The 26,309-nt window shown below is 41.4% G+C and overlaps 1 protein-coding gene across 1 annotated transcript; it reads right to left on the bottom strand.

Moving 5' to 3' along the window:
- Window positions 1–1,723: 1,723 nt before the first annotated feature.
- Window positions 1,724–24,638, bottom strand: vcpip1 (valosin containing protein (p97)/p47 complex interacting protein 1). The gene is made up of 4 exons (XM_034217758.1): window positions 23,887–24,638; window positions 19,745–20,048; window positions 9,873–10,149; window positions 1,724–4,065 (listed from the first exon to the last, which is right to left on the bottom strand). The coding sequence occupies exons 1-3, from the start codon at window positions 23,888–23,890 to the stop codon at window positions 10,074–10,076; spliced, it is 384 nt and encodes a 127-aa protein (XP_034073649.1). The 5' UTR covers window positions 23,891–24,638; the 3' UTR covers window positions 1,724–4,065; window positions 9,873–10,073.
- Between the last annotated feature and the right edge of the window lie 1,671 nt (window positions 24,639–26,309).

The following is a 26,309-nucleotide window of genomic DNA, read 5'->3' as shown; positions in this document are numbered from 1 at the left end:
CAACATAACAAGTCACACCTCCTCACCAGATCATTTAAAACTAAGGGCCCCTCAAAGAAAGCATTGTGTTTTTCTACCAATGTAAAAAGAGCGTCGGGGTTTGTCTTACGAACAATGTGTTATCTCTGTATCAAGATTGATTGTGTTTTAAAAATGAATTTTGTGGAAAACTACCAACTGTGTGAGAGACGTCATAAGACACTCATTTTAACCTCAGTGTTTGTTCTCTACAAATGTTTAAAGATTGTTACAAAATGTAAAAAATAAAAAGTCTGGAGACTAAATTAATTCAGGTGACTCTGTCTTTATTAGGAAAACAAAAATATAATACAAATGGTTACAAATGTGACCATCTTGGACTTAATAGTCTAACAAAATACTTTATCTGAATACATTTTTAAACACTTTTTGAAATTATTTATTATTTCAGTGGAACAATCCAGTTTTTGTTAACATCAATGCTTTTTTCTCTTTTCTTGTGTTACTAAGATACTTTTAGACACACTTTGGCGTATGCACACTTGTTCAGTTAAACAAGGTTTTTTCTTTTCTGATAACCTTACATATTTTAGTTATTTTCTGCTACCAAGATACTTTAAGATACACCTTGATGTACGCAACACTTAACAAAAGGGTATATATGAAGTACTTGGTAAGGAATGGGTTTTTCTTTAAGGGGTGCAAAACTTTAGAACAGGGTAAATATTCATTAATTTGTAATGAATTGAGTTTTCTTTCTTTTGATTTTCAACATACTATTTGTACACAATGACTTTTCCATATTTCTGACAAACTATACTTTTTTGACTTTTTCCCTAAAATCTTGACAAACTATTACTTATTCTTAAATGTTGACCTATTGCTGCTTGGTTGGAGATGATATGAAAAAGCTACAACGCTTAAAGAACTTTTTTTTTTAAAACTCTTAATTCTATAAATGACTCCCCCATTCAACGCAATAAGCCCCACCCTCCACTCAGCAAATCATCTAAAACGAAGGACCCCACTAAGACGACCGCTGTAAACTAGCCATGGATCTGAGAAAAACCAAGACTCCCCCGCGAGTTGCAGCCAGGAACAGACTCCTTAAGAGTAGTATCTGTTTATCTGGACGCTGCGCGACCTTTAACCCCGCTGAGTCCACACACACACCTGCAGCTCCTAAAGCATCATCAGGCTGCAGCCGTTGTGTATTTTATTATGTGAAGCACTAAATGGTCTGGACTCTTTGTTTGTAGATATCTACTAAACTAAAGCAAATAAAGAGAGTCGGCCTGTTCTACTGAGTGATATCTATTATACACACTGCTCTGCTTTCTGCACGGACCTCACAGCTGTTCAACCTCAACATCTCTGTTGCCGGAAATGCATCCACGAAGGAGCCGTGGAGGACCCATCAGTGTATCCTCGATCATAGCTCCTCCAGAGAGCCTCCTGTCTCCTCTATCCTCGATCATAGCTCCTCCAGAGAGCCTCCTGTCTCCTCTCTCCTCGGTTAGAGCTCCTCCAGAGAGCCTCCTCGACGCTCGATCCTCGGAGTGCATTTAGAGAAATGAGATGTCCTTCAACATGGCGCGCAGAAATCCATTCAGGGTCACTACCGGAGGACCGAGGAGTCGAGGAGTGGAAATTAGTGAAATAAGAAACCTTCAAACACTTATATATCCTGTGATTACTATTTAAAGCAGACGAACAGATCAAATCAGTGACGACGAAACACAGAAACAAGTGAAGGAAGTGATTTTATTGTCGGGTTGAAAATGCATCACACATGCAAACAGCCAAGCCGTGTACCAAGGATATTTTATTAGCAAACCAGAGAGAAGTAAACAAAAAACAAACACAGGTGAAGGAACTGAATCTGCAGTTTCTGTACAGGTCCCAATATACTACAATATATACTTTTATACAACTGGGTTACATTCATGTCAGTGTACGGCTCAAAGAAAAAACTTCAAGTTGCAGCAGCGCGTCATTGTTTCCCTTTCCGCCCAACGTCTCTGTCTGTGAGCGTTAGCATGCTACGCTAACGTTCCTCTTCTCCTCGAACAAAAGTGCACAATCCCACCGCAAAACCTCATCGAGCCGAGAGTTAAAGAACCGATCACATCTTTAGATCTGTTTCAAACACAACAGATGAAACTAAAACAGGGTCGAACATGAGATCTCAAACTAATAAGACTCGTTGTGAAACTCAAGGTGTGAAACGAACAGATTTCCTGAAAAACATTTTTGACTTTTAGCCATTTTCTAAGGTTCGTTATTTTAGAAAATACAATTCCTTTTGTTTAATTTGTGTGTTTAGCTTAGCATATATTTATAACCTGACACAGAACACCTGTACAACCACAACTTTTCCGTCACACGGAGCCATGCTAGCAGTTCCCTCCGTTTCCAGTCATTTTGGGGAAGGTCAGGGGGATTCACCAAATATCAGATGGTGTGTGTGTGTGTGTGTGTGTGTGTGTGTGTGTGTGTGTGTGTGTGTGTGTGTGTGTGAGAGTGTGTGGTGTGTGTGTGTGTGTGTGTGTTGTGTGTGTGTGTGTGTGTGTGTCAACATTAACCACTGACAGTGAAGGCCACCTCACTTATACACTACCTCCTGCGATTAGATGCTTTTAAAAGACTCCATTTCCCAGCATCCTTTGGGGCCTTTCTAAATACAAAAATCTAAATAAATGAAAACAAAATGGAGTTTTTTTTTCCTCCATAATAATATTTCCCGTGTCTTCCGGTTTCTGATCGTCTGGAAACGTTCTCAGGTTGGTTTGATGAAGGGTTAATATTCTGGAGGTCCATCAGATTAAAGGGTCCTCATTCTGAAGCCAAAGGAAGTGCTTTTGGAGGATTTTACGCACATTAGAAATTCAACTTTAAGGCAAAAAATAGTTTTTTGTTGTGTTTTTTCAAACAAATCCAGCTCTGTAGTTTCTCTGCTTCCACAGGCAGGAAACTACAGAGCCGTGCAAACGAGGAGGCAGTGCCACCTGAGGAGACTAGGAGTAACTGCAGTTTCTGTCTTTATGTTCAAACGTGTGTTTTATACAAACATCCAGTCGATATTAAACTCTGAATCTGAAATATACAACGTACGGCTGCTTGGGAAGAATTGGGACATTCATTCAACATGTTTGTGGAGCTTTTAGAGGCGAATGTGTCACTTTGAATTTACGTGATCCAGAATTGTCTCAAATATCTGATTACAACACATCGGCCAAACTATTATTTTTTACATTATTTGTTATTTACAGTAAAAATAACTTGTCTCTCTGAATGACCTCACATCTCTTGGCATTTCAAGCGTTTACACCCAAACTGATATCCTGCTTCACGTGTCTGTTTTCAAACGGTAAATAAAACGCTTTCGAGGTTTAAAACTGACCTGCAGGCGGCACAGAGCTTCAGACGTTAAATATCAAGGGATCAGATCAGTTTCTCAGACGACGATGAAGGCGTCGAGGCGGCGTTTCTTTATGAAGCATGTCTGCATGACCCCCCCCCCCAAAAAAACAGAAAGAAGAGTTTTCTATCTACAGGAATGCAGCGTCTCGAGCCTCCGATCTGTTTTGAATGTGGTGCCAAAATGCGGTGAATTACATCGTCACAGCAGACAGAAGGAGAAGCAGGAGCTAAATTCTGAACGCCGTGTTTTTTACTGCAGTTAAAGTGAAAGGTCCATGTGTGTGTAGCAAAGTGCATAGAGTCTATTTACAACACACACACACACACACACACACACCACACACACTGCGTTAGTGTAGCAGCAGAGTGAGGATGACGTATCGCTGAGAGATGCAGCGAAGACGACGGAAACACGAAGAAGCAGTCGTTCCGAGCGAAGAGGCGGGAAGGAAGTGAAGTATTTAGTGATCAGGAAGTGATCAGGAGTGATCCATTGGCTCGATGGCACCATCAGGCCCCGCCTCCTGGCTCTCCATCTGCTCCGGTTCCTCCTTGGGGTCCGGTTTCCCGTCCGGAGGTTTTTCCACAGACGTTGGTTGTTGTTCTGCAGAAATTTGGTTGTTGTTTTACAGACGGTTGTTGATCCGCAGACGTTGGTTGTGGCTATAATAAAATCAACATGAAATTAAAGAAAAGGTTATTTCATAAAAAACTGTATAATGAAGACTCTTTTAAAACCCTGCTGCAAAAGCCAAAGTCCTTAATATGACCGAGAGCAGGTCAAAACATGTCTCTTCTACATCAACATGTGTTGATGTAGAAGAGACATGAAGAAGAGGGGACACATGTTGATGTAGAAGAGACATGAAGAAGAGGGGACACATGTTGATGTAGAAGAGACATGAAGAAGAGGGGACACATGTTGATGTAGAAGAGACATGAGAAGAGGGGACACATGTTGATGTAGAAGAGACATGAACAAGAGGGGACACATGTTGATGTAGAAGAGACATGAAGAAGAGGGGACAACATGTTATGAAGAAGAGACATGAAGAAGAGGGACACATGTTGATGTAGAAGAGACATGAAGAAGGGGGACACATGTTGATGTAGAAGAGACATGAAGAAGAGGGGACACATGTTGATGAGAAGAGAGACATGAAGAAGAGGGGACAAATGTTGATGAGAAGAGACATGAAGAAGAGGGGACACATGTTGATGTAGAAGAGACATGAACAAGAGGGGGACACATGTTGATGTAGAAGAGACATGAAAGAAGAGGGGACAAATGTTGATGAAGAAGAGACATGAAGAAGAGGGGACACATGTGATGTAGAAGAGACATGAAGAAGAGGGGGACACATGTTGATGTAGAAGAGACATGAAGAAGAGGGGACACATGTTGATGAAGAGAGACATGAAGAAGAGGGGACACAGTTGATGTAGACGAGACATGAAGAAGAGGGGACACATGTTGATGTAGAAAGAGACATGAAGAAGAGGGGACACATGTTGATGTAGAAGAGACATGAAGAAGAGGGGGACACATGTTGATGTAGAAGAGACATGAACAAGAGGGGACACATGTTGATGTAGAAGAGACATGAAGAAAGAGGGGACACATGTGATGTAGAAGAGACATGAAGAAGAGGGACAAATGTTTGATGAAGAAGAGACATGAAGAAGAGGGGAACACATGTTGATGTAGAAGAGACATGAAGAAGAGGGACACATGTTGATGTAGAAGAGACATGGAGAAGAGGGGACACATGTTGATGTAGAAGAGACATGAAGAAGAGGGGACACATGTTGATGTAGAAGAGGACATGAAGAAGAGGGGACACATGTTGATGAAGAAGAGACATGAAGAAGAGGGGACACATGTTGATGTAGAAGAGACATGAAGAAGAGGGGACACATGTTGATGTAGAAGAGACATGAAGAAGAGGGGACACATGTTGATTGTAGAAGAGACATGAAGAAGAGGGGACACATGTTGATGTAGAAGAGACATGAAGAAGAGGGGACACATGTTGATGTAGAAGAGACATGAACAAAGAGGGGGGACACATGTTGATGTAGAAGAGACATGAAGAAGAGGGGACAAATGTTGATGAAGAAGAGACATGAAGAAGAGGGGACACATGTTGATGTAGAAGAGACATGAAGAAGAGGGGACACATGTTGATGTAGAAAGAGACATGAAGAAGAGGGGACACATGTTGATGTAGAAGAGACATGAAGAAGAGGGGACACATGTTGATGTAGAAGAGACATGAACAAGAGGGGACACATGTGATGTAGAAGAGACATGAAGAAGAGGGGACAAATGTTGATGAAGAAGAGACATGAAGAAGAGGGGACATGTTGATGTAGAAGAGACATGAAGAGGGGACACATGTTGATGTAGAAGAGACATGAAGAAGAGGGGACACATGTTATGTAGAAGAGACATGAAGAAGAGGGGACAATTTGATGAAGAAGAGACATGAAGAAGAGGGGACACATGTTGATGTAGAAGAGACATGAAGAAGAGGGGACACATGTTGATGTAGAAGAGACATGAAGAAGAGGGGACACATGTTGATGTAGAAGAGAGACATGAAGAAGAGGGACACATGTTGATGTAGAAGCAACATGAAGAGGGGACACATGTTGATGTAGAGAGACATGAAGAAGAGGGGACACATGTTGATGTAGAAGAGACATGAAGAAGAGGGGACACATGTGATTAGAAGAGACATGAAGAAGAGGGGACACATGTTGTGTAGAAGAGACATGAACAAGAGGGGACACATGTTGATGTAGAAGAGACATGAAAAGAGGGGACACATTGATGTAGAAGAGACACATGTTGATTAGAAGAGACATAAGAAGGGGGACACATGTTGATGTGAAGAGACATGAAGAAGGGGACACGTGTTGATGTAGAAGAGACATGAAAAGGGGACACATGTTGATGTAGAAGAGACATGAAGAAGAGGGGACACATGTTGATGTAGAGAAGAGACATGAACAAGAGGGGACACATGTTGATGTAGAAGAGACATGAAAAAGAGGGGACACATGTTGATGTAGAAGAGACATGAAGAGAGGGACAAATGTTGATGGAAGAGAGACATGAAGAAGAGGGGACACTGTTGATGTAGAAGAGACATGAAGAAGAGGGGACACCATGTTGATGTAGAAGAGACATGAAGAAGAGGGACACATGTTGATGTAGAAGAGACATGAAGAAGAGGGGACACATGTTTGATGAAGAAGAGACATGAAGAAGAGGGGACACATGTGATGTAGAAGAGACATGAAGAAGAGGGACACATGTTGATGTAGAAGAGACATGAAGAAGAGGGGACCATGTTGATGTAGAAGAGACATGAAGAAGAGGGGACACATTTGATGTAGAAGAGACATGAACAGAGGGACATGTTGATGTAGAGAGTAGAAGATGAAGAAGAGGGGACAAATGTTGATGAAGAAGAGACATGAAGAAGAGGACACATGTTGATGTAGAAGAGACATGAAGAAGAGGGGACACATGTTGATGTAGAAGAGACATGAAGAAGAGGGGACACATGTTGATGTAGAAGAGACATGAAGAAGAGGGGACACATGTTGATGTAGAAGAGACATGAACAAAAAGAGGGGACACATGTTGATGTAGAAGAGACTGAGAAGAGGGGACAAATGTTGATGAAGGAGACATGAAGAAGATGGGAACATGTTGATGTAGAAGAGACATGAACAAGAGGGGACACATGTTGATGTAGAAGAGACATGAGAAGAGGGACACATGTTGATGTAGAAGAGACATGAAGAAGAGGGGACAAATGTTGATGAAGAGAGACATGAAGAAGAGGGGACACATGTTGATGTAGAAGAGACATGAAGAAGAGGGGACACATGTTGATGTAGAAGAGACATGAAGAAGAGGGGACACATGTTGATGTAGAAGAGACATGAAGAAGAGGGGACACATGTTGATGTAGAAGCAACATGAAGAAGAGGGGACACATGTTGATGTAGAGGAGACATGAAGAAGAGGGGACACATGTTGATGTAGAAGAGACATGAAGAAGAGGGGACACATGTTGATGTAGAAGAGACATGAAGAAGAGGGACACATTTGATGTAGAAGAGACATGAACAAGAGGGGACACATGTTGATGTAGAAGAGACATGAAAAAGAGGGGACACATGTTGATGTAGAAGAGACACATGTTGATGTAGAGAGACATGAAGAAGAGGGGACACATGTTGATGTAGAAGAGACATGAAGAAGCGGGGGACACATGTTGAGTAGACGAGAACATGAACAAGAGGGGACACATGTTGATGTAGAAGAGACATGAAAAAGAGGGGACACATGTTTGATGTAGAAGAAGGACACATGTTGATGTAGAAGAGACATGAAGAGAGGGGACACATGTTTGATGTAGAAGAGACATGAAGAAGAGGGGACACATGTGATGTAGAAGAGACATGAACAAGAGGGGACACATTGTTGATGTAGAAGAGACATGAAAAAGAGGGGACACATGTTGATGTAGAAGAGACATGAGAAGAGGGGACACATGTTGATGTAGAAGAGACATGAAGAAGAGGGACACATGTTGATGTAGAAGAGACATGAAGAAGAGGGGACACATGTTGATGTAGAAGAGACATGAAGAAGAGGGGACACATGTTGATGAAGAAGAGACATGAAGAAGAGGGGAAACATGTTGATGTAGAAGAGACATGAAGAAGAGGGGACACATGTTGATGTAGAAGAGACATGAAGAAGAGGGGACACATGTTGATGAAGAAGAGACATGAAGAAGAGGGGACACATGTTGATGTAGAAGAGACATGAAGAAGAGGGGAAAATGTGATGTAGAAGAGACATGAAGAAGAGGGGACACATGTTGATGTAGAAGAGACATGAAGAAGAGGGGACACATGTTGATGTAGAAGAGACATGAACAAGAGGGGACACATGTTGATGTAGAAGAGACATGAAGAAGAGGGGACAACATGTTGATGAAGAAGAGACATGAAGAAGAGGGACACATTTGATGTAGAAGAGACATGAACAAGAGGGGACACATGTTGATGTAGAAGAGACATGAAGAAAGAGGGGACAATGTTGGAAGAAGAGACATGAAGAAGAGGGGACACATGTTGATGTAGAAGAGACACATGTTGATGAAGAAGAGACATGAAGAAGAGGGGGACACATGTTGATGAAGAAGATAGAGACATGAAGAAGAGGGGACACATGTGTGATGTAGAAGAGACTATGAAGCAGACGGGGACACATGTTGATGTAGAAGAGACATGAAGAAGAGGGGGACACATGTTGATGTAGAAGAGACATGAAGACGAGGGGACATCATGTTGATGTAGAAGCAGGAAAGCACGAATGAAGAAGAGGGGACACATGTTGATGTAGAAGCAACATGAAGAAGATGGGGGACACATGTTTGATGTAGAGGAGACATGAAGAAGAGGGGACACATGTTGATGTAGAAAGAGACATGAAGAAGAGGGGAAACATGTTGATGTAGAAGAGACACATGTGATGTAGAAGAGACCTGAAGAAGAGGGGACACATGTTGATGAGAAGAGACATGAACAGGAGGGGACACATGTTGATGTAGAGAGACATGAAAAAGACAGGGGGACACATGTTGATGTAGAAGAGACACATGTTGATGTAGAAGAGACATGAAGAAGAGGGGACACATGTTGATGTAGAAGAGACATGAAGAAGAGGGGACACATGTTGATGTAGAAGAGACATGAACAAGAGGGGACACATGTTGATGTAGAAGAGACATGAAAAAGAGGGGACACATGTTGATGTAGAAGAGACATGAAGAAGAGGGGACACATGTTGATGTAGACGAGACATGAAGAAGAGGGGACACATGTTGATGTAGAAGAGACATGAAGAAGAGGGGACACATGTTGATGTAGAAGAGACATGAAGAAGAGGGGACACATGTTGATGTAGAAGAGACATGAAGAAGAGGGGACACATGTTGATGTAGAAGATTCATGAAGAAGAGGGGACACATGTTGATGAAGAAGAGACATGAAGAAGAGGGGACACATATTCATGTAGAAGAGATATGAAGAAGAGGGGACACATGGTGATGTAGAAGAGACATGAAGAAGAGGGGACACATGTTGATGTAGAAGAGACATGAAGAAGAGGGGACACATGTTGATGTAGAAGAGACATGAAGAAGAGGGGACACATGTTGATGTAGAAGAGACATGAAGAAGAGGGGACACATGGTGATGTAGAAGAGACATGAAGAAGAGGGGACACATGTTGCTGTAGAAGAGACATGAAGAAGAGGGGACACATGTTGATGTAGAAGAGACATGAAGAAGAGGGGACACATGTTGATGTAGAAGAGACATGAAGAAGAGGGGACACATGTTGATGAAGAAGAGACATGAAGAAGAGATAAACTCACCTTCTGACGGTGTTGGTGGTGGTCCCCTCCCTCAGGTGCCGCTCCATGGAGGCCTGGATGCTGGACACCATGTCCTGCAGCTGGCGGCGCTGCTGCTCCAATCAGACCGGGTCTGGGCGCCCCGCCCCTCCTTCATCCTCACGAAGCCCGGCGCCATGCGCACCAGCTCTGGGATCTGAGACAAATCTGGAGCTCCTCGTGTCACGCTGGAGCTCCAGGTCCACGCCACTGCTGTGCTGCCGCGTGATTGGACGGTGCTCCGGAGGGGAGGAGCTTCCTAGATAGATAGACAGAAAGGAACAAACATAAGAACATAACACATCACACACATCTATAACATTCATCTGTTTGCAACTCAAATATATCAATATTCCAATTACTGTATAGACTATTCTGCACTTTCTTTTATTTCCCATTTTATCTGTTTTTACGGTGCGTCCACACGGCAGCGTGCGTTGAAGCTTGCCGGTGGGCGTGTCTGGTGCGCGACTAACAACCAATCACATTAATCTCCCGCCCTGGACACACAAGCACGTGGTTTGATTGGCTAGAGCTTGTTCTGGCATATGATTTGATTTGCTGGCACTTCCGTTGAAGCTTCAAAAGTTGAACTTTTCTCAACTTTCAGTGCGAGCGACGGAGGCAAAGCGACGCGACGGAACCACAATGCAGTTCGGCAAAGCGTGACGTATACGGCCTTATTGGAGACCCTGGAAAGAGTCCTGTATGGGGCTCCTGAAGGGGACTCTTTAATCTTGCTGGGAGACTTCAACGCACATGATGGAGACACTTGGGGGGGGGCGTGATTGAGGAGGAACGGCCCCCCTGATCTGAACCGGAGTGGTGGTTTGTTACTGGACTTCTGTGCTAGTCATGGATTGGCCATAACAAACACCATGTTCGAAAATAAGGATGCTCATAAGTGTACTTGGTACCAGAGCACCCTAGGCAGAAGGTCCATGATCGATTTTTCGTTATCGTATCATCGGACCTGAGGCCATATGTTTTTGGACACTCGGGTAAAGAGAGGGTCAGAGTTGTCAACTGATCACCATCTGGTGGTGAGTTTGGTCGAGTGGCGGGGGGAAACCCTCTGGATAGACCATGGTAAGCCCCAACGTGTAAGTTTGGGTGAACTGGGAACGTCTGGAGGAGGCCCAAGTTCAGGAGGCCTTCAACTCACACCTCCGGCGGAGCTTTTCAGGCATTCCTGTGGAGGCTGGGGACATTGAACCAGAGTGGTCGGTGTTCAAAGCCTCTATTGCCGAAGCGGGGAGCTGTGGTCTCAAGGTCTTAGGTGCCTCAAGGGGCGGTAACCCTTGAAACTCCTGGTGGACACCAGTGGTCAGGGAAGCCGTCCGACTGAAGAAGGAGGCCTTCAGGGATTTGTTATCCCGGGGGACTGCCGAGGCAGTTGCAAGGTACCGACAGGCCCGAAGGGCAGCAGCCTCAGCCGTGGCCGAGGCAAAGCAGCGGGTGTGGGAGAAGTTCGGAGAAGACATGGAGAAGGACTTTCGGGCGGCACCAAAGTTGTTCTGGAAACTGTCCGACACCTCAGGAGGGGGAAGCAGGGGACCATCCAAGCTGTGTACAGTAAGGATGGGACGTTGTTGACCTCAACTGATGGGAGTGTTAGGGCGTTGGAAGGAAACACTTTGAGGAACTCCTGAACCCGACAACTCCGCCCTCTATGTTAGAGGCAGAGCTGGAGTATGACGGGGGATCAACACCAATCTCCCGGGGGGAGGTCACTGAGGTCGTCAAACAACTCCACCGTGGCAAAGCCCCGGGGGTGGATGAGATCCGCCCAGAAATGCTGAAGGCTCTGGGTGTTGAGGGACTGTCATGGTTGACACGTCTCATCAACGTTGCGTGGAAGTCGGGAAACAGCTACCGAAGGAGTGGCAGACGGGGTGGTGGTTCCCCTTTTCAGAAAGGGGATCAGAGGGTGTGTGCCCAATTACAGAGGCATCACACTACTCAGCCTCCCCGGGAAAGTTTACTCTAAGGTACTCGAAAGGAGGGTCAGGCCGATTGTCGAACCTCAGATTGAGGAGGAACAATGCGGATTCCGTCCTGGTCGTGGAACGACGGATCAGCTTTTTACTCTCGCAAGGATCCTGGAGGGGGCCTGGGAGTACGCTTATCCGGTCTACATGTATTTTGTAGACTTGGAGAAGGCGTATGACCGAGTTCCCAGGGAGTTACTGTGGGAGGTGCTGTGGGAGTATGGGGTGAGGGGGTCTCTACTCAGGGCCATCCAATCTCTGTACTCCCAAAGCGAGAGCTGTGTCCGGGTCCTCGGCAGTAAGTCGGACCCATTTCCGGTGAGGGTTGGCCTCCGCCCAGGGCTGCGCTTTGTCACCAATCCTGTTTGCTAATATACATGGATCGGATTTTCGAGGCGTAGTCGTGGGGGGAGGGGGTCCTGCAGTTCGGTGGACTAAGGATTGCACCACTGCTTTTTGCAGATGATGTGGTTCTAATGGCTTCATCGGTCTGCGACCTTCAGCACTCACTGGATCGGTTCGCAACCGAGTGTTCAAGCGGCTGGGATGAGGATCAGCACCTCCAAATCTGAGGCCATGGTTCTCAGCAGGAAACCGATGGACTGTCCACTTCAAGTAGGGAATGAGGTCCTTACCCCAAGTGAAGGAGTTCAAGTATCTCGGGGTCTTGTTCTCGAGTGAGGGAACAATGGAGCGTGAGATGGGCCGGAGAATCGGAGCAGCGGGCGGGAGCGGGTACTGCAGTCGCTTTACCGCACCGTTTGTGTCGAAAAGGGAGCTGAGCCAGAAGGCAAAGCTCTCTGTCTACCGGGCAATTTTCATCCTACCCTCACCTATGGTCATGAGGATGGGTCATGACCCAAAGAACGAGGATCGCGGATACAAGCGGCCGAGATGGGTTTTCTCCGCAGGGTGGCTGGCGTCTCCCTTAGGGATAAGGTGAGAAGTTCAGTCATCCGCGGAGGGACCTCGGAGTTGAACCGGCTCTTCCTTCGCGTCGAACGGAGCCAGTTGAGGTGGTTCGGGCACCTAGTTAGGATGCCACCTAGGCGCCTCCCTCGGGAGGTGTTCCAGGCACGTCCAGCTGGAAAGAGACCGAGGGGTAGACCTAGGACCAGGTGGAGGGATTATATCTCTTCGCTGGCCTGGGAGCGCCTTGGCGATCCCCCAGTCAGAGCTGGTTGATGAGGGGAAAGGAAAGTTTGGGCTCTCTGCTGGAACTGCTACCCCCGAGACCCGACACGGATAAGGGGGGAGAGGATGGATGGATGGATGGATGGAGGATTATGTGTATATATATATTATATATATATATCTATATATATATTACACAGCTTATTAACGGCATATATATATATATATATATATGCCGTTAATAACTGTGTAATATATACCTGGGCTGCTACATCCTCAGAACTGTACAGGATCGTGTATTTTGTAAATTCTGTAACTTTTTAAATTATAATTTGTTTATGTTTAATACTTTTTAATGCGTGCTTCTTAGTTAACATTAAGCTGTTCTTAGCTACTTTTTTATCATCAACCTTTTTAGTAGTCACCTTTTTTATCCTCAACTTTTTTTCTTGGGTCAACTTTGTTTCAATAATCTTGGCTGCTAATCTTCAGAACTGTTACAGGATGTGTATTTTGTTTCATCTTTAATATTCTTTTTATGCATGCTTCTTAGTTAACGTTAAGCTGGCCTTTGGCTCTTTTCTGCCTGCTAACCAACGTAAAGTCGCCTCTGTAAGCCGTGACTTACTAGGCCCTCTGACCCCCTTCACTCTGCGAAAAAAAAAGAGTTATTACGTCACAGCGTATACTTCAGTGGAATATCAAAACGGACCCCGGGCGTGCAAAACGCATCAATGACAGCGACCCTCTACCACACAGAACAAACACCTGTAGATAACCCAATGTGTGTTCTTTGAATTGAAAGGATTATTGCATTGTGTTTGTTACTTTCGTTGCAGTTGTATGTCTTAAGCGTAATTTGGCATGCTTTTATTTTGAAGGCGAGTTTACGCTGTTGACAGGACGTTGTGTTGCTATGGAAACAAGAAAGCTTCATAGCGGGCGGAACTTGTCTAAAGTCCGCGATAATAAAACCCACCCATTTAGAGGGAAGATATGATTGGTCAATTGTACTGTCATCTGAACATTACTCTCTCGTTCAGTTGCTATAGCAACCCTCTGTGAATTCACAGCTGGACGTCCCAATCAGCTCCTAGCTTCACCTCGCAGAGACGAGCTTCTTCTTTTAACCCTTCACATTTCCAACAGAAACTGAATAGGCAGATTCAAAGGATCTTATTTCTTTGGAAATGTTATTTTAAATACAATTTAATCAAGTTATTTTTGGTAAAACTAATGAAAAATATAAGAAATAAATAGAGGCCCTGACGGCTCGCACTGCCTCTGTGGGACTAATGAAGGTTTTCTGATTCTGATTCAGATGCTACAGTGGGAGTTTACGTAGCTAGAAAGCGTGAGATTCTGCAACGTCTCTTTTTTGCCAGCAATGATCTGTTTGGTGTTTCAGCAATCAGAGACATGTGTTGTATATATCTGAGACCTGTAATATATCTGATGAAAAACATAATAATAGGAGACTTTTAAGTACATGTTTCTGGTATCAGTACTTTACTCCACTACTTATTTTTCTGACGACTTTTACTTGACTTCTTACATTTTGAACAACAAAACCTGTACTTTCTACTTCTCTCATGTTGAACTCAAATACCTGTACTTCTACTTCTCTCATATTGAACTCAAATACCTGTACTTCTACTTCTTACATGTTGAACTCAAATACCTGTACTTTCTACTTCTCAATGTTGAACTCAAATACCTGTACTTTCTACTTCTTACATGTTGAACTCAAATACCTGTACTTTCTACTTCTACATGTTGAACCCAAATACCTGAACTTTCTACTTCTTACATGTTGAACTCAAATACCTGTACTTTCTACTTCTCACATGTTGAACACAAATACCTGTACTTTCTACTTCTACATGTTGAACTCAAATACCTGTACTTTCTACTTCTCACATGTTGAACTCCAAATACCTGTACTTTCTACTTCTTACATGTTGAACTCAAATACCTGTACTTTCTACTTCTCACATGTTGAACCAAATACCTGTACTTTCTATTCTACATGTTGAACACAAATACCTGTACTTTCTACTTCTCTCATGTTGAACTCAAATACCTGTACTTTCTACTTCTTACATGTTGAACACAAATACCTGTACTTTCTACTTCTCTCATGTTGAACTCAAATACCTGTACTTTCTACTTCTCTCATATTGAACTCAAATACCTGTACTTTCTACTTCTTACATGTTGAACTCAAATACCTGTACTTTCTACTTCTTACATGTTGAACACAAATACCTGTACTTTCTACTTCTTACATGTTGAACCAAATACCTGTACTTTCTACTTCTTACATGTTGAACACTAATACCTGTACTTTCTACTTCTCAATGTTGAACTCATACCTGTAGTTTCTACTTCTTACATGTTGAACACAAATACCTGTACTTTCTACTTCTTACATGTTGAACTCAAATACCTGTACTTTCTACTTCTTACATGTTGAACTCAAATACCTGTACTTTCTACTTCTTACATGTTGAACACAAATACCTGTACTTTCTACTTCTACATGTTGAACTCAAATACCTGTACTTTCTACTTCTTACATGTTGAACACAAATACCTGTACTTTCTACTTCTTACATGTTGAACTCAAATACCTGTACTTCTACTTCTTACATGTTGAACTCAAATACCTGTACTTTCTACTTCTTACATGTTGAACACAAATACCTGTACTTTCTACTTCTTACATGTTGAACTCAAATACCTGTACTTTCTACTTCTTACATGTTGAACACAAATACCTGTACTTTCTACTTCTTACATGTTGAACACAAATACCTGTACTTTCTACTTCTTACATGTTGACTCTCAAATACCTGTACTTTTCTACTTCTTACATGTTGAACTCAAATACCTGTACTTTCTACTTTTACATGTTGAACACAAATACCTGTACTTTCTACTTCTTACATGTTGAACTCAAATACCTGTACTTTCTACTTCTCAACATGTTGAACACTAATACCTGTACTTTCTACTTCTGACATGTTGAACTCAAATACCTGTACTTTCTACTTCACATGTTGAACACAAATACTGTACTTTCTACTTCTTCATGTTGAACACAAATACCTGTACTTTCTACTTCTCACATGTTGAACTCAAATACCTGTACTTTCTACTTCTTACATGTTGAACACAAATACCTGTACTTTCTACTTCTTACATGTTGAACTCAAATACCTGTACTTTCTACTTCTTACATGTTGAACACTAAATACCTGTACTTTCTACTTCTTACATGTTGAACTCAAATACCTGTACTTTCTACGTCTTACATGTTGAACTCAAATACTGTACTTTCTACTTCTTACATGTTGAACACAAAACCTGTACTTTCTACTTCTACATGTTGAACTAAATACCTGTACTTTCTACTTCTCACATGTTGAACACTAATACTGTACTTTCTACTTCTGACATGTTGAACTCAAATACCTGTACTTTCTACTTCTCACATGTGAACACAATACCTGTACTTTCTACTTCTTACATGTTGAACACAAATACCTGTACTTTCTACTTCTTACATGTTGAACACAAATACCTGTACTTTCTACTTCTTACATGTTGAACTCAAATACCTGTACTTTCTACTTCTCACATGTTGAACTCAAATACCTGTACTTTCTACTTCTTACATGTTGAACACAATACCTGTACTTTCTACTTCTCACATGTTGAAACTCAAATACCTGTACTTTCTACTTCTTACATGTTGAACTCAAATACCTGTACTTTCTACTTCTTACATGTTGAACACAAATACCTGTACTTTTACTTCTTACATGTTGAACTCAAATACCTGTACTTCTACTTCTTACATGTTGAACACAAATACCTGTACTTTCTACTTCTGACATGTTGAACAAATACCTGTACTTTCTACTTCTCACATGTTGAACACAAATACCTGTACTTTCTACTTCTCACATGTTGAACTCAAATACCTGTACTTTCTACTTTTACATTTTGAACCAAATACCTGTACTTTCTATTCTTACATGTTGAACTCAAATACCTGTACTTTCTACTTCTTACATGTTGAACCCAAATACCTGTACTTTCTACTTCTTACATGTTGAACACAAATACCTGTACTTTCTACTTCTTACATGTTGAACTCAAATACCTGTACTTTCTATTTTTACATGTTGAACTCAAATACCTGTACTTTCTACTTCTTACATGTTGAACCCAAATACCGTATTTCTACTTCTTACATGTTGAACCCAATACCTGTACTTTCTATTCTTACATGTTGAACCCAAATACCTGTACTTTCTACTTCTCACATGTTGAACTCAAATACCTGTACTTTCTACTTCTTACATGTTGAACACAAATACCTGTACTTTCTACTTCTTACATGTTGAACTCAAATACCTGTACTTTTACTTCTTACATGTTGAACACAAAACCTGTACTTTCTACTTCTCACATGTTGAACTCAAATACCTGTACTTTCTACTTCTCACATGTTGAACCCAAATACTGTACTTTCTACTTCTTACATGTTGAACTCAATACCTGTACTTTCTACTTACATGTTGAACCCAAATACCTGTACTTTCTACTTCTTACATGTTGAACTCAAATACCTGTACTTTCTATTCTTACATGTTGAACCCAAATACCTGTACTTTCTACTTCTTACATGTTGAACTCAAATACCTGTTGAAGCCTGTACTTTCATACTTCGTTACCTATGGTGTGAACTTAAATACCTGTACTTTCTACTTCTCTACATGTTGCACACAAATATACCTGATACTTTCTACTTCTTACATGTTGAACTCAAATACCTGTACTTTCTACTTCGTACATGTTGCAACTCAAATACCTGTACTTTCTACTTCTCACATGTTGAACTCCAAATACCTGTACTTTCTACTGCTCCACATGTTGAACCCAAATACCTGTAACTTTCTTACTTCTCAACCATGTTGAACTCAATACCTGGTACTTTCTACTTCTTCCATGTTGAACTCAAATACCTTGTACTTTCTACTTCTTACATGTTGAACCTTCAAATTACCTGTACTTTCTACTCTTACATGTTGTGAACCCAAATTACCTGTATCTTCTACTTTCTTACATGTTGAACTCAAATTACCTGATACTTCTACTTCTTACATGTTGAACTCAATACCTGTACTTTCTTACTTCTACATGTTTGAATACTCAATACCTGTACTTTCTTACTTCTTACTGCTGTTGAACTTCAAATACCTGTACTTTCTACTTCTTACATGTTGAACTCAAATACCTGTACTTTCTACTTCTTCATGTTGAACTCAAATACCTGTACTTTCTACTTCTACATGTTGAACCCAAATACCTGTACTTTCTACTTCTCACATGTGAACTCAAATACCTGTACTTTCTACTTCTCACATGTTGAACTCAAATACCTGTACTTCTACTTCTCACATGTTGAACTCAAATACCTGTACTTTCTACTTCTCACATGTTGAACTCAAATACCTGTACTTTCTACTTTACAATGTTGAACCCAAATACCTGTACTTTCTACTTCTTACATGTTGAACTCAAATACCTACTTTCTACTTCTTACATGTTGAACCAAATACTGTACTTTCTACTTCTTACATGTTGAACACAAATACCTGTACTTTCTACTTCTCACATGTTGAACACACAAATACCTGTACTTTCTACTTCTTACATGTTGAACTCAAATACCTGTACTTTCTACTTCTTACATGTTGAACACAAATACCTGTACTTTCTACTTCTTACATGTTGAACACACAAATACCTGTACTTTCTACTTCTTACATGTTGAACTCAAATACCTGTACTTTCTACTTCTCACATGTTGAACCCAAATACCTGTACTTTCTACTTCTTACATGTTGAACCCAAATACCTGTACTTTCTACTTCTTACATGTTGAACTCAAATACCTGTACTTTCTACTTCTCACATGTTGAACCCAAATACCTGTACTTTCTACTTCTCACATGTTGAACTCAAATACCTGTACTTTCTACTTCTTACATGTTGAACCAAATACCTGTACTTTCTACTTCTTACATGTTGAACTCAAATACCTGTACTTTCTACTTCTTACATGTTGAACTCAAATACCTGTACTTTCTACTTCTTACATGTTGAACACAAATACCTGTACTTTCTACTTCTTACATGTTGAACTCAAATACTTGTACTTTCTACTTCTCTCATTTTCCAAACAGCTGGTTCCTTTAGTCTGAATGTGTGTTTGATGCGTGATCATTATTCTTTAGAGTCATTGCGTGCCTATTGATTTGAACACGATCCGTGTATCCATCATTTCCTGGTCTTCTCTAAAGAAGAGGGACCAATGGAAACGTTGTCATGTTGCCGTTGTTCAGCATGGAAACATTCATTAGCTAACAATGACATTATTGTTCTATTAATATAAAGGGAGGTCAGGTACTCTTTAAAGCAGCTGCTAGTTATGGGTACTTTTTACTGAAGTACACTTCAAAGCCTCTTTACTTTGACTTGAGTAAAGAAGTTTAGTCAGTACTTCTACTTTCACCAGAGTATTTTTGAACACGACGAGTATCTGTACTTCTACTTGAGTAAATGTGGGTACTTTTTGTATATATCTGAGACCTGTAATATATTGATGAAGAACAGTATAATAGGGGACCTTTAAGTGCAGTAATGAAGAGTTACCTAGAGAGTGGCCCCTCCCCTGGAAAGCGTTGAGGCTCTGAAACGACTCTTTTTCCGCAACCACGCCTCCTCCTCCGAGCCTCAGCACGCCGGACGCCTCGCTGCTCTCTCTGTTGGCCCCCGGAGGCCTCGGAGCGCACCTGCAGCTGCAGCAGCGCCTCCTTCACCTGCTCCTCCACCTCCGGGCTCACGGGGAAGTGCCCGGCCGCGTCCACGCAGAGATCCAGACGCTCCGTCGCCGCGTTGAACACGAAGGTCTTCCCCGTCAGGTGAGGCAGCGAGCAGTGCTTCCCGTCCAGCAGGCCTGAGGACACACAGGAGGGGGTTCTTAAGGATCATAGACAAACAGGTCAGTCTGAAGAATCAGCGTGAAGCCAAAATGCAATTCCCCAAAACCGTCTTTCCCTAACGCCGCTCAAAGACGCTTTTATTTCCACAGACATAACATCAAGAGGACATGCATGGAGATGCACCTGTAGCACATCAGGGTTAATCCTGCACGCCCTCCCTGGACACCAACAAGACATACCATTTCTTGATGCTATCGATTTTCATATTGTGCAAACATTATCAACACATTATCGCTCCCCCTCCTCAACAAAATGATCGCACAACGCCTGAACCATTATGTGAGTAAGAACCAGTGCTTTCTAAAAAGCCACAATGTTGAGGTTGAGAAAAAGTCAACATTTTGAGAAAAAGTCAAACATTTTAGAAAAAAGTCAGAATTCTGAGGAAAAAAGTCAGGTTTTTTTCAGATTTTGAGAAAAAGTCAAAGTTTTGAGGAAAAGTCAGAATTTTGAGAAAAAATCCAATTTTTGAGAAAAAAAATTGGATTTTTTTAAAAAGTCAGAATTTTGAAATTTTGAGAAAAAAGTCAACATTTTGAGAAAAAGTCAAACATTTGAGAAAAAAGTCAGAATTCTGAGGAGAAAGTCAGAATTCTGAGGAGAAAGTCAGAATTCTGAGGAGAAAGTCAGGATTCTGAGGAGATAGTCAGGATTCTGAGGAGAAAAGTCAGGATTCTGAGGAGAAAGTCAGGATTCTGAGGAGAAAAGTCAGGTCTTTTTCAGATTTTGAGAAAAAGTCAAAGTTTTGAGAAAAAGTCAACATTTTGAGAAAAAGTCAAACATTTTAGAAAAAAGTCAGAATTCTGAGGAAAAAAGTCAGGTTTTTTTCAGATTTTGAGAAAAAGTCAAAGTTTTGAGAAAAAATCCAAATTTTGAGAAAAAAATTCAAATTTTGAAAAATAATCCGAATTTTCTTAAAAAGTCAGAATTTTGAGAAAAAATCCAATTTTTGAGAAAAAAATTGAATTTTTTTAAAAAGTCAGAATTTTGAAATTTTGAGAAAAAAGTCAACATTTTGAGAAAAAGTCAAACATTTGAGAAAAAAGTCAGAATTCTGAGGAGAAAGTCAGGATTCTGAGGAGAAAGTCAGGATTCTGAGGAGAAAGTCAGGATTCTGAGGAGAAAGTCAGAATTCTGAGGAGAAAGTCAGGATTCTGAGGAGAAAGTCAGGATTCTGAGGAGAAAGTCAGGATTCTGAGGAGAAAGTCAGGATTCTGAGGAGAAAGTCAGGATTCTGAGGAGAAAGTCAGAATTGTGAGGAGAAAGTCAGGATTCTGAGGAGAAAGTCAGGATTCTGAGGAGAAGTCAGGATTCTGAGGAGAAAGTCAGGATTCTGAGGAGAAAGTCAGGATTCTGAGGAGAAAGTCAGGATTCTGAGGAGAAAGTCAGGATTCTGAGGAGAAAAGTCAGGATCTCTGAGGAGAAAGTCAGGATTCTGAGGAGAAAGTCAGGATTCTGAGGAGAAAGTCAGGATTCTGAGGAGAAAGTCAGAATTCTGAGGAGAAAGTCAGAATTCTGAGGAGAAAGTCAGGATTCTGAGGAGAAAGTCAGGATTCTGAGGAGAAAGTCAGAATTCTGAGGAGAAAGTCAGGATTCTGAGGAGAAAGTCAGGATTCTGAGGAGAAAGTCAGGATTCTGAGGAGAAAGTCAGGATTCTGAGGAGAAGTCAGGATTCTGAGGAGAAAGTCAGGATTCTGAGGAGAAGTCAGGATTCTGAGGAGAAAGTCAGGATTCTGAGGAGAAAGTCAGAATTCTGAGGAGAAAGTCAGAATTCTGAGGAGAAAGTCAGGATTCTGAGGAGAAAGTCAGAATTCTGAGGAGAAGTCAGGATTCTGAGGAGAAAGTCAGGATTCTGAGGAGAAAGTCAGGATTCTGAGGAGAAAGTCAGAATTCTGAGGAGAAAGTCAGAATTCTGAGGAGAAAGTCAGGATTCTGAGGAGAAAGTCAGGATTCTGAGGAGAAAGTCAGAATTCTGAGGAGAAAGTCAGGATTCTGAGGAGAAAGTCAGGATTCTGAGGAGAAAGTCAGGATTCTGAGGAGAAAGTCAGAATTCTGAGGAGAAAGTCAGGATTCTGAGGAGAAAGTCAGGATTCTGAGGAGAAAGTCAGGATTCTGAGGAGAAAGTCAGGATTCTGAGGAGAAAGTCAGGATTCTGAGGAGAAAGTCAGGTCTTTTTCAGATTTTGAGAAAAGTCAAAGTTTTGAGAAAAAGTCAACATTTTGAGAAAAAGTCAACATTTTGAGAAAAAGTCAAACATTTTAGAAAAAAGTCAGAATTCTGAGGAAAAAAGTCAGGTTTTTTTCAGATTTTGAGAAAAAGTCAAAGTTTTGAGAAAAAGTCAAAGTTTTGAGAAAAAATCCAAATTTTGAGAAAAAAAATTCAAATTTTGAAAAATAATCCGAATTTTCTTAAAAAGTCAGAATTTTGAGAAAAAATCCAATTTTTGAGAAAAAAAATTGAATTTTTTTAAAAAGTCAGAATTTTGAAATTTTGAGAAAAAAGTCAACATTTTGAGAAAAAGTCAAACATTTGAGAAAAAAGTCAGAATTCTGAGGAGAAAGTCAGGATTCTGAGGAGAAAGTCAGGATTCTGAGGAGAAAGTCAGGATTCTGAGGAGAAAGTCAGGATTCTGAGGAGAAAGTCAGGATTCTGAGGAGAAAGTCAGAATTCTGAGGAGAAAGTCAGGATTCTGAGGAGAAAGTCAGAATTCTGAGGAGAAAGTCAGAATTCTGAGGAGAAAGTCAGGATTCTGAGGAGAAAGTCAGGATTCTGAGGAGAAAGTCAGGATTCTGAGGAGAAAGTCAGGATTCTGAGGAGAAAGTCAGAATTCTGAGGAGAAAGTCAGGATTCTGAGGAGAAAGTCAGGATTCTGAGGAGAAAGTCAGGATTCTGAGGAGAAAGTCAGGATTCTGAGAGAAAGTCAGGATTCTGAGGAGAAAGTCAGGATTCTGAGGAGAAAGTCAGGATTCTGAGGAGAAAGTCAGGATTCTGAGGAGAAAGTCAGGATTCTGAGGAGAAAGTCAGAATTCTGAGGAGAAGTCAGGATTCTGAGGAGAAAGTCAGGATTCTGAGGAGAAAGTCAGGATTCTGAGGAGAAAGTCAGGATTCTGAGGAGAAAGTCAGGATTCTGAGGAGAAAGTCAATTCTGAGGAGAAAGTCAGGATTCTGAGGAGAAAGTCAGGATTCTGAGGAGAAAGTCAGGATTCTGAGGAGAAAGTCAGGATTCTGAGGAGAAAGTCAGGATTCTGAGGAGAAAGTCAGGATTCTGAGGAGAAAGTAGTCAGGATTCTGAGGAGAAAGTCAGGATTTCTGAGGAGAAAGTCAGGATTCTGAGGAGAAAGTCAGGATTCTGAGGAGAAAGTCAGGATTCTGAGGAGAAAGTCAGGATTCTGAGGAGAAAGTCAGGATTCTGAGGAGAAAGTCAGTTCTTTTTCAGATTTTGAGAAAAAGTCAGAATTTTGAGATTTTTTGAAAAAAGTCAGAATTGTTATATTTTGAGGAAAAAGTCAGAATTTTGAGATTTGGAGAAAAAGTGCTTCTCAAAGACGCTTTTATGGAGGGTAAGATTTTTAATAATAATACACTGGGGTTTTTATAGTGCTTTTCCGAATGCTCAAAGACGCTTTACATCAGAACAGAAACGAAACGAATAAAAATAAATAAATGATAAACAGCAGTCCTCCTAATCCACGTGTGAGTAAAGGCGGGGATAAACGCTTTGTAATGTTACGCGTCCGCGCTCCAGATGTTTCCAACTCCTTTATAAAGTCGTAGTTCTTTGTGCGGACGTACCCATGTCCTTCTTCACGATGTTGTAGAAGACGCCGCCCTGCTGGAATAAGTGCGGTAGCTTCTTAGCGTACGACCAGACGTCTTCACCTGAAACACAGACAGAGAAGAGTGTGAGAAGATATTAAATAACTGTTCAGGTCAGCCTGCTCACTGCAGTGCTCACCATCCTGTTTCCCCTGAATCACCTGTCTCGATCATTCCCGTCTACTTTGACTGTCTGCTCCATGATCACCCGCGCTTGTGTTTTATCATTATTTAACCTCTGATAGTATTTAACATTGTACCGTGTCCTTGGGTCTGCATCTGAAATGTGTTTTTATGTAAACACTTCATTTGTTAAGTATCTAAAGCTTTATTGAAACACTACTACTACTTCCCAGTATTTGCTTTCTTTCAAAACACCAAAACATTCCCATTTTAACAACAACGAAAGTCAAATGTGGTCTTTCATTGGAAAACAAAAAATAGAATTTGGAAATAACCATCAATTAGGTGGCGCCTAAATGCATGGGGACTTGGCTGGGGGCCGGTTCAAGTCCCAGAAAGACCAGGGCTGCAGTCGAATAATCCTAAAATCAGCTCCTAACGTCTAACCCTATCTCCTATTCCTTGACCTCTGAGTGAAAGGTCACGGGGTTAAGGGATAGTGGATAGGAGAATTCAAAAGGACTTAGGAGAAGAGACTGCAGGTACTTTAGAGATCGACTGCAACTTTCACTATCCCACGTGTTTCTGATGCGCCAGCGGACGTCCTGAATGAGCGTCTGCTGCTGTGGGGAAACTATGGAACTACAGTTCTCTATACAGCGGACTACAACATGGATGTTCAATAAGAACGAGGGACTCCTGTGACTCATCTAGAGACTCTGTGCTCTGACGCTGTTGCTTTATGCTTTATGAACGTGGACAACAGAGAACAGATTCTTCAGACCAAAGCTGGAATTGAAATAAAAGGAAAGTGAACTTCTGCTCGTCCCCCTCTCCCCTCCGGTCCACATTAATACAAATGATCCCAATACGTATGATTGATGAAAAGATCTTAAATCAATACAGATGTATTTATTATAAACCGTTAGTCCTTAACATCTATCACTGTGTATATCACCATTCAAACATCTTTTAAAAGTTGAACAACCCCACAGCTCAGTAAGACTGAGAGATGTTGACTTTATTTGATCATTTCAGTAAAAACTAACGTTCATATTTCTCTCTGTGATTATAATACTGATGAACGTTCAGAACAAAGCACTTTGGCAACTTACCACATACGTTTAGCTTATGAGCACCGTAACTTTCATGATATAAATTTCTCCGTCATAATCGTTTGTTTCCGTGAACGGCCGACTGTTGAGTGACGGCAAAGCTGCGGCTGCAAGGCATTGTGGGGCAGCATTTTCTCCTCTCCTTTCGGTTAGGGAGGTCCAGTGGTTCCTAAGCTAAAGGAGGTTAAAGGAAGTTTGAAACCTCCTTTCCTTTCATCTAGAGAATTGGAACGGCACTTATCATGGCTGCCACTGAGGGACTTCCGGGTCATTTCACTCGGTTAGGAAGGTTCAAGCTAAATGGACTATTCGACTGCAGCCCTAGTGCTACCGAGGTGTCCCTGAGCAAGGCACCGTCTCTCACTGCTCCTAACACTAGAGGGTCAAATGGTATTCTGAATTATTTTGGCTAAATCTTCATTCACAAATGTCGATTCCCTCAAAATATCTCCAGTATTTATTGGCTTTCTTAGTGTCATTAAAACTATATCTATTAAATGTTGTAAAACTAATAAAGCACCTTAATCCCTGAGTGTGTTTTGTTTCTGACTTTATTAGTCTTTTCAGCACATGATGGGAAACCTTCAACTTTTTCAAAATATGTTATACTTTTTGAAATATTCAGCTTTTTAAACTCTTTTTTTAACATGGAAGTCAATGGGAGGAGCCTTCAAATCCTCTTTTCCTACACCAATGCTTCTCCTTCCACATACTTTCAGCTAGAGACTTCATTCCAACTTTAAAACGGTCACAAGACCTTCAGCTATGAAACTTATTTGATCTTTTACACTTTTTGAGATATTGAACTTAGTTTGTAGTTTGGTAGAGAGGCCTTCTTCAGATGTTAACATGAGTGTGGATGGAGCAGCTCGTTAAGTCTGGAGTGCTTTAACTCCCAAACCCTACACTCCTTGGACATCACTTTTCATGAAAGACGTAGGAAAACCTCTCCTACAATGAAAAATAAAACATAATTAAGCAAAGAAATGAAACAAAATGCCTCTGAGGGCATGAAGAGACAAAACCTTCAACATGTCTCCATTAAGGCCCATTGTAAATTCAGCCTGATCTTTCCTCCTCACAGCAGCAGCCGCACACCTTTAGTTCATCTGCCAGAAACGCCACATTATTGACCCAAAGTGCATAAAAAGCACACTCAGC

This window comes from Gymnodraco acuticeps, unplaced genomic scaffold (genome assembly GCF_902827175.1).
Source record: "Gymnodraco acuticeps unplaced genomic scaffold, fGymAcu1.1, whole genome shotgun sequence".
Lineage (NCBI taxonomy): Eukaryota > Metazoa > Chordata > Actinopteri > Perciformes > Bathydraconidae > Gymnodraco > Gymnodraco acuticeps.
This window is presented reverse-complemented; position numbering and strand designations above follow the sequence as displayed.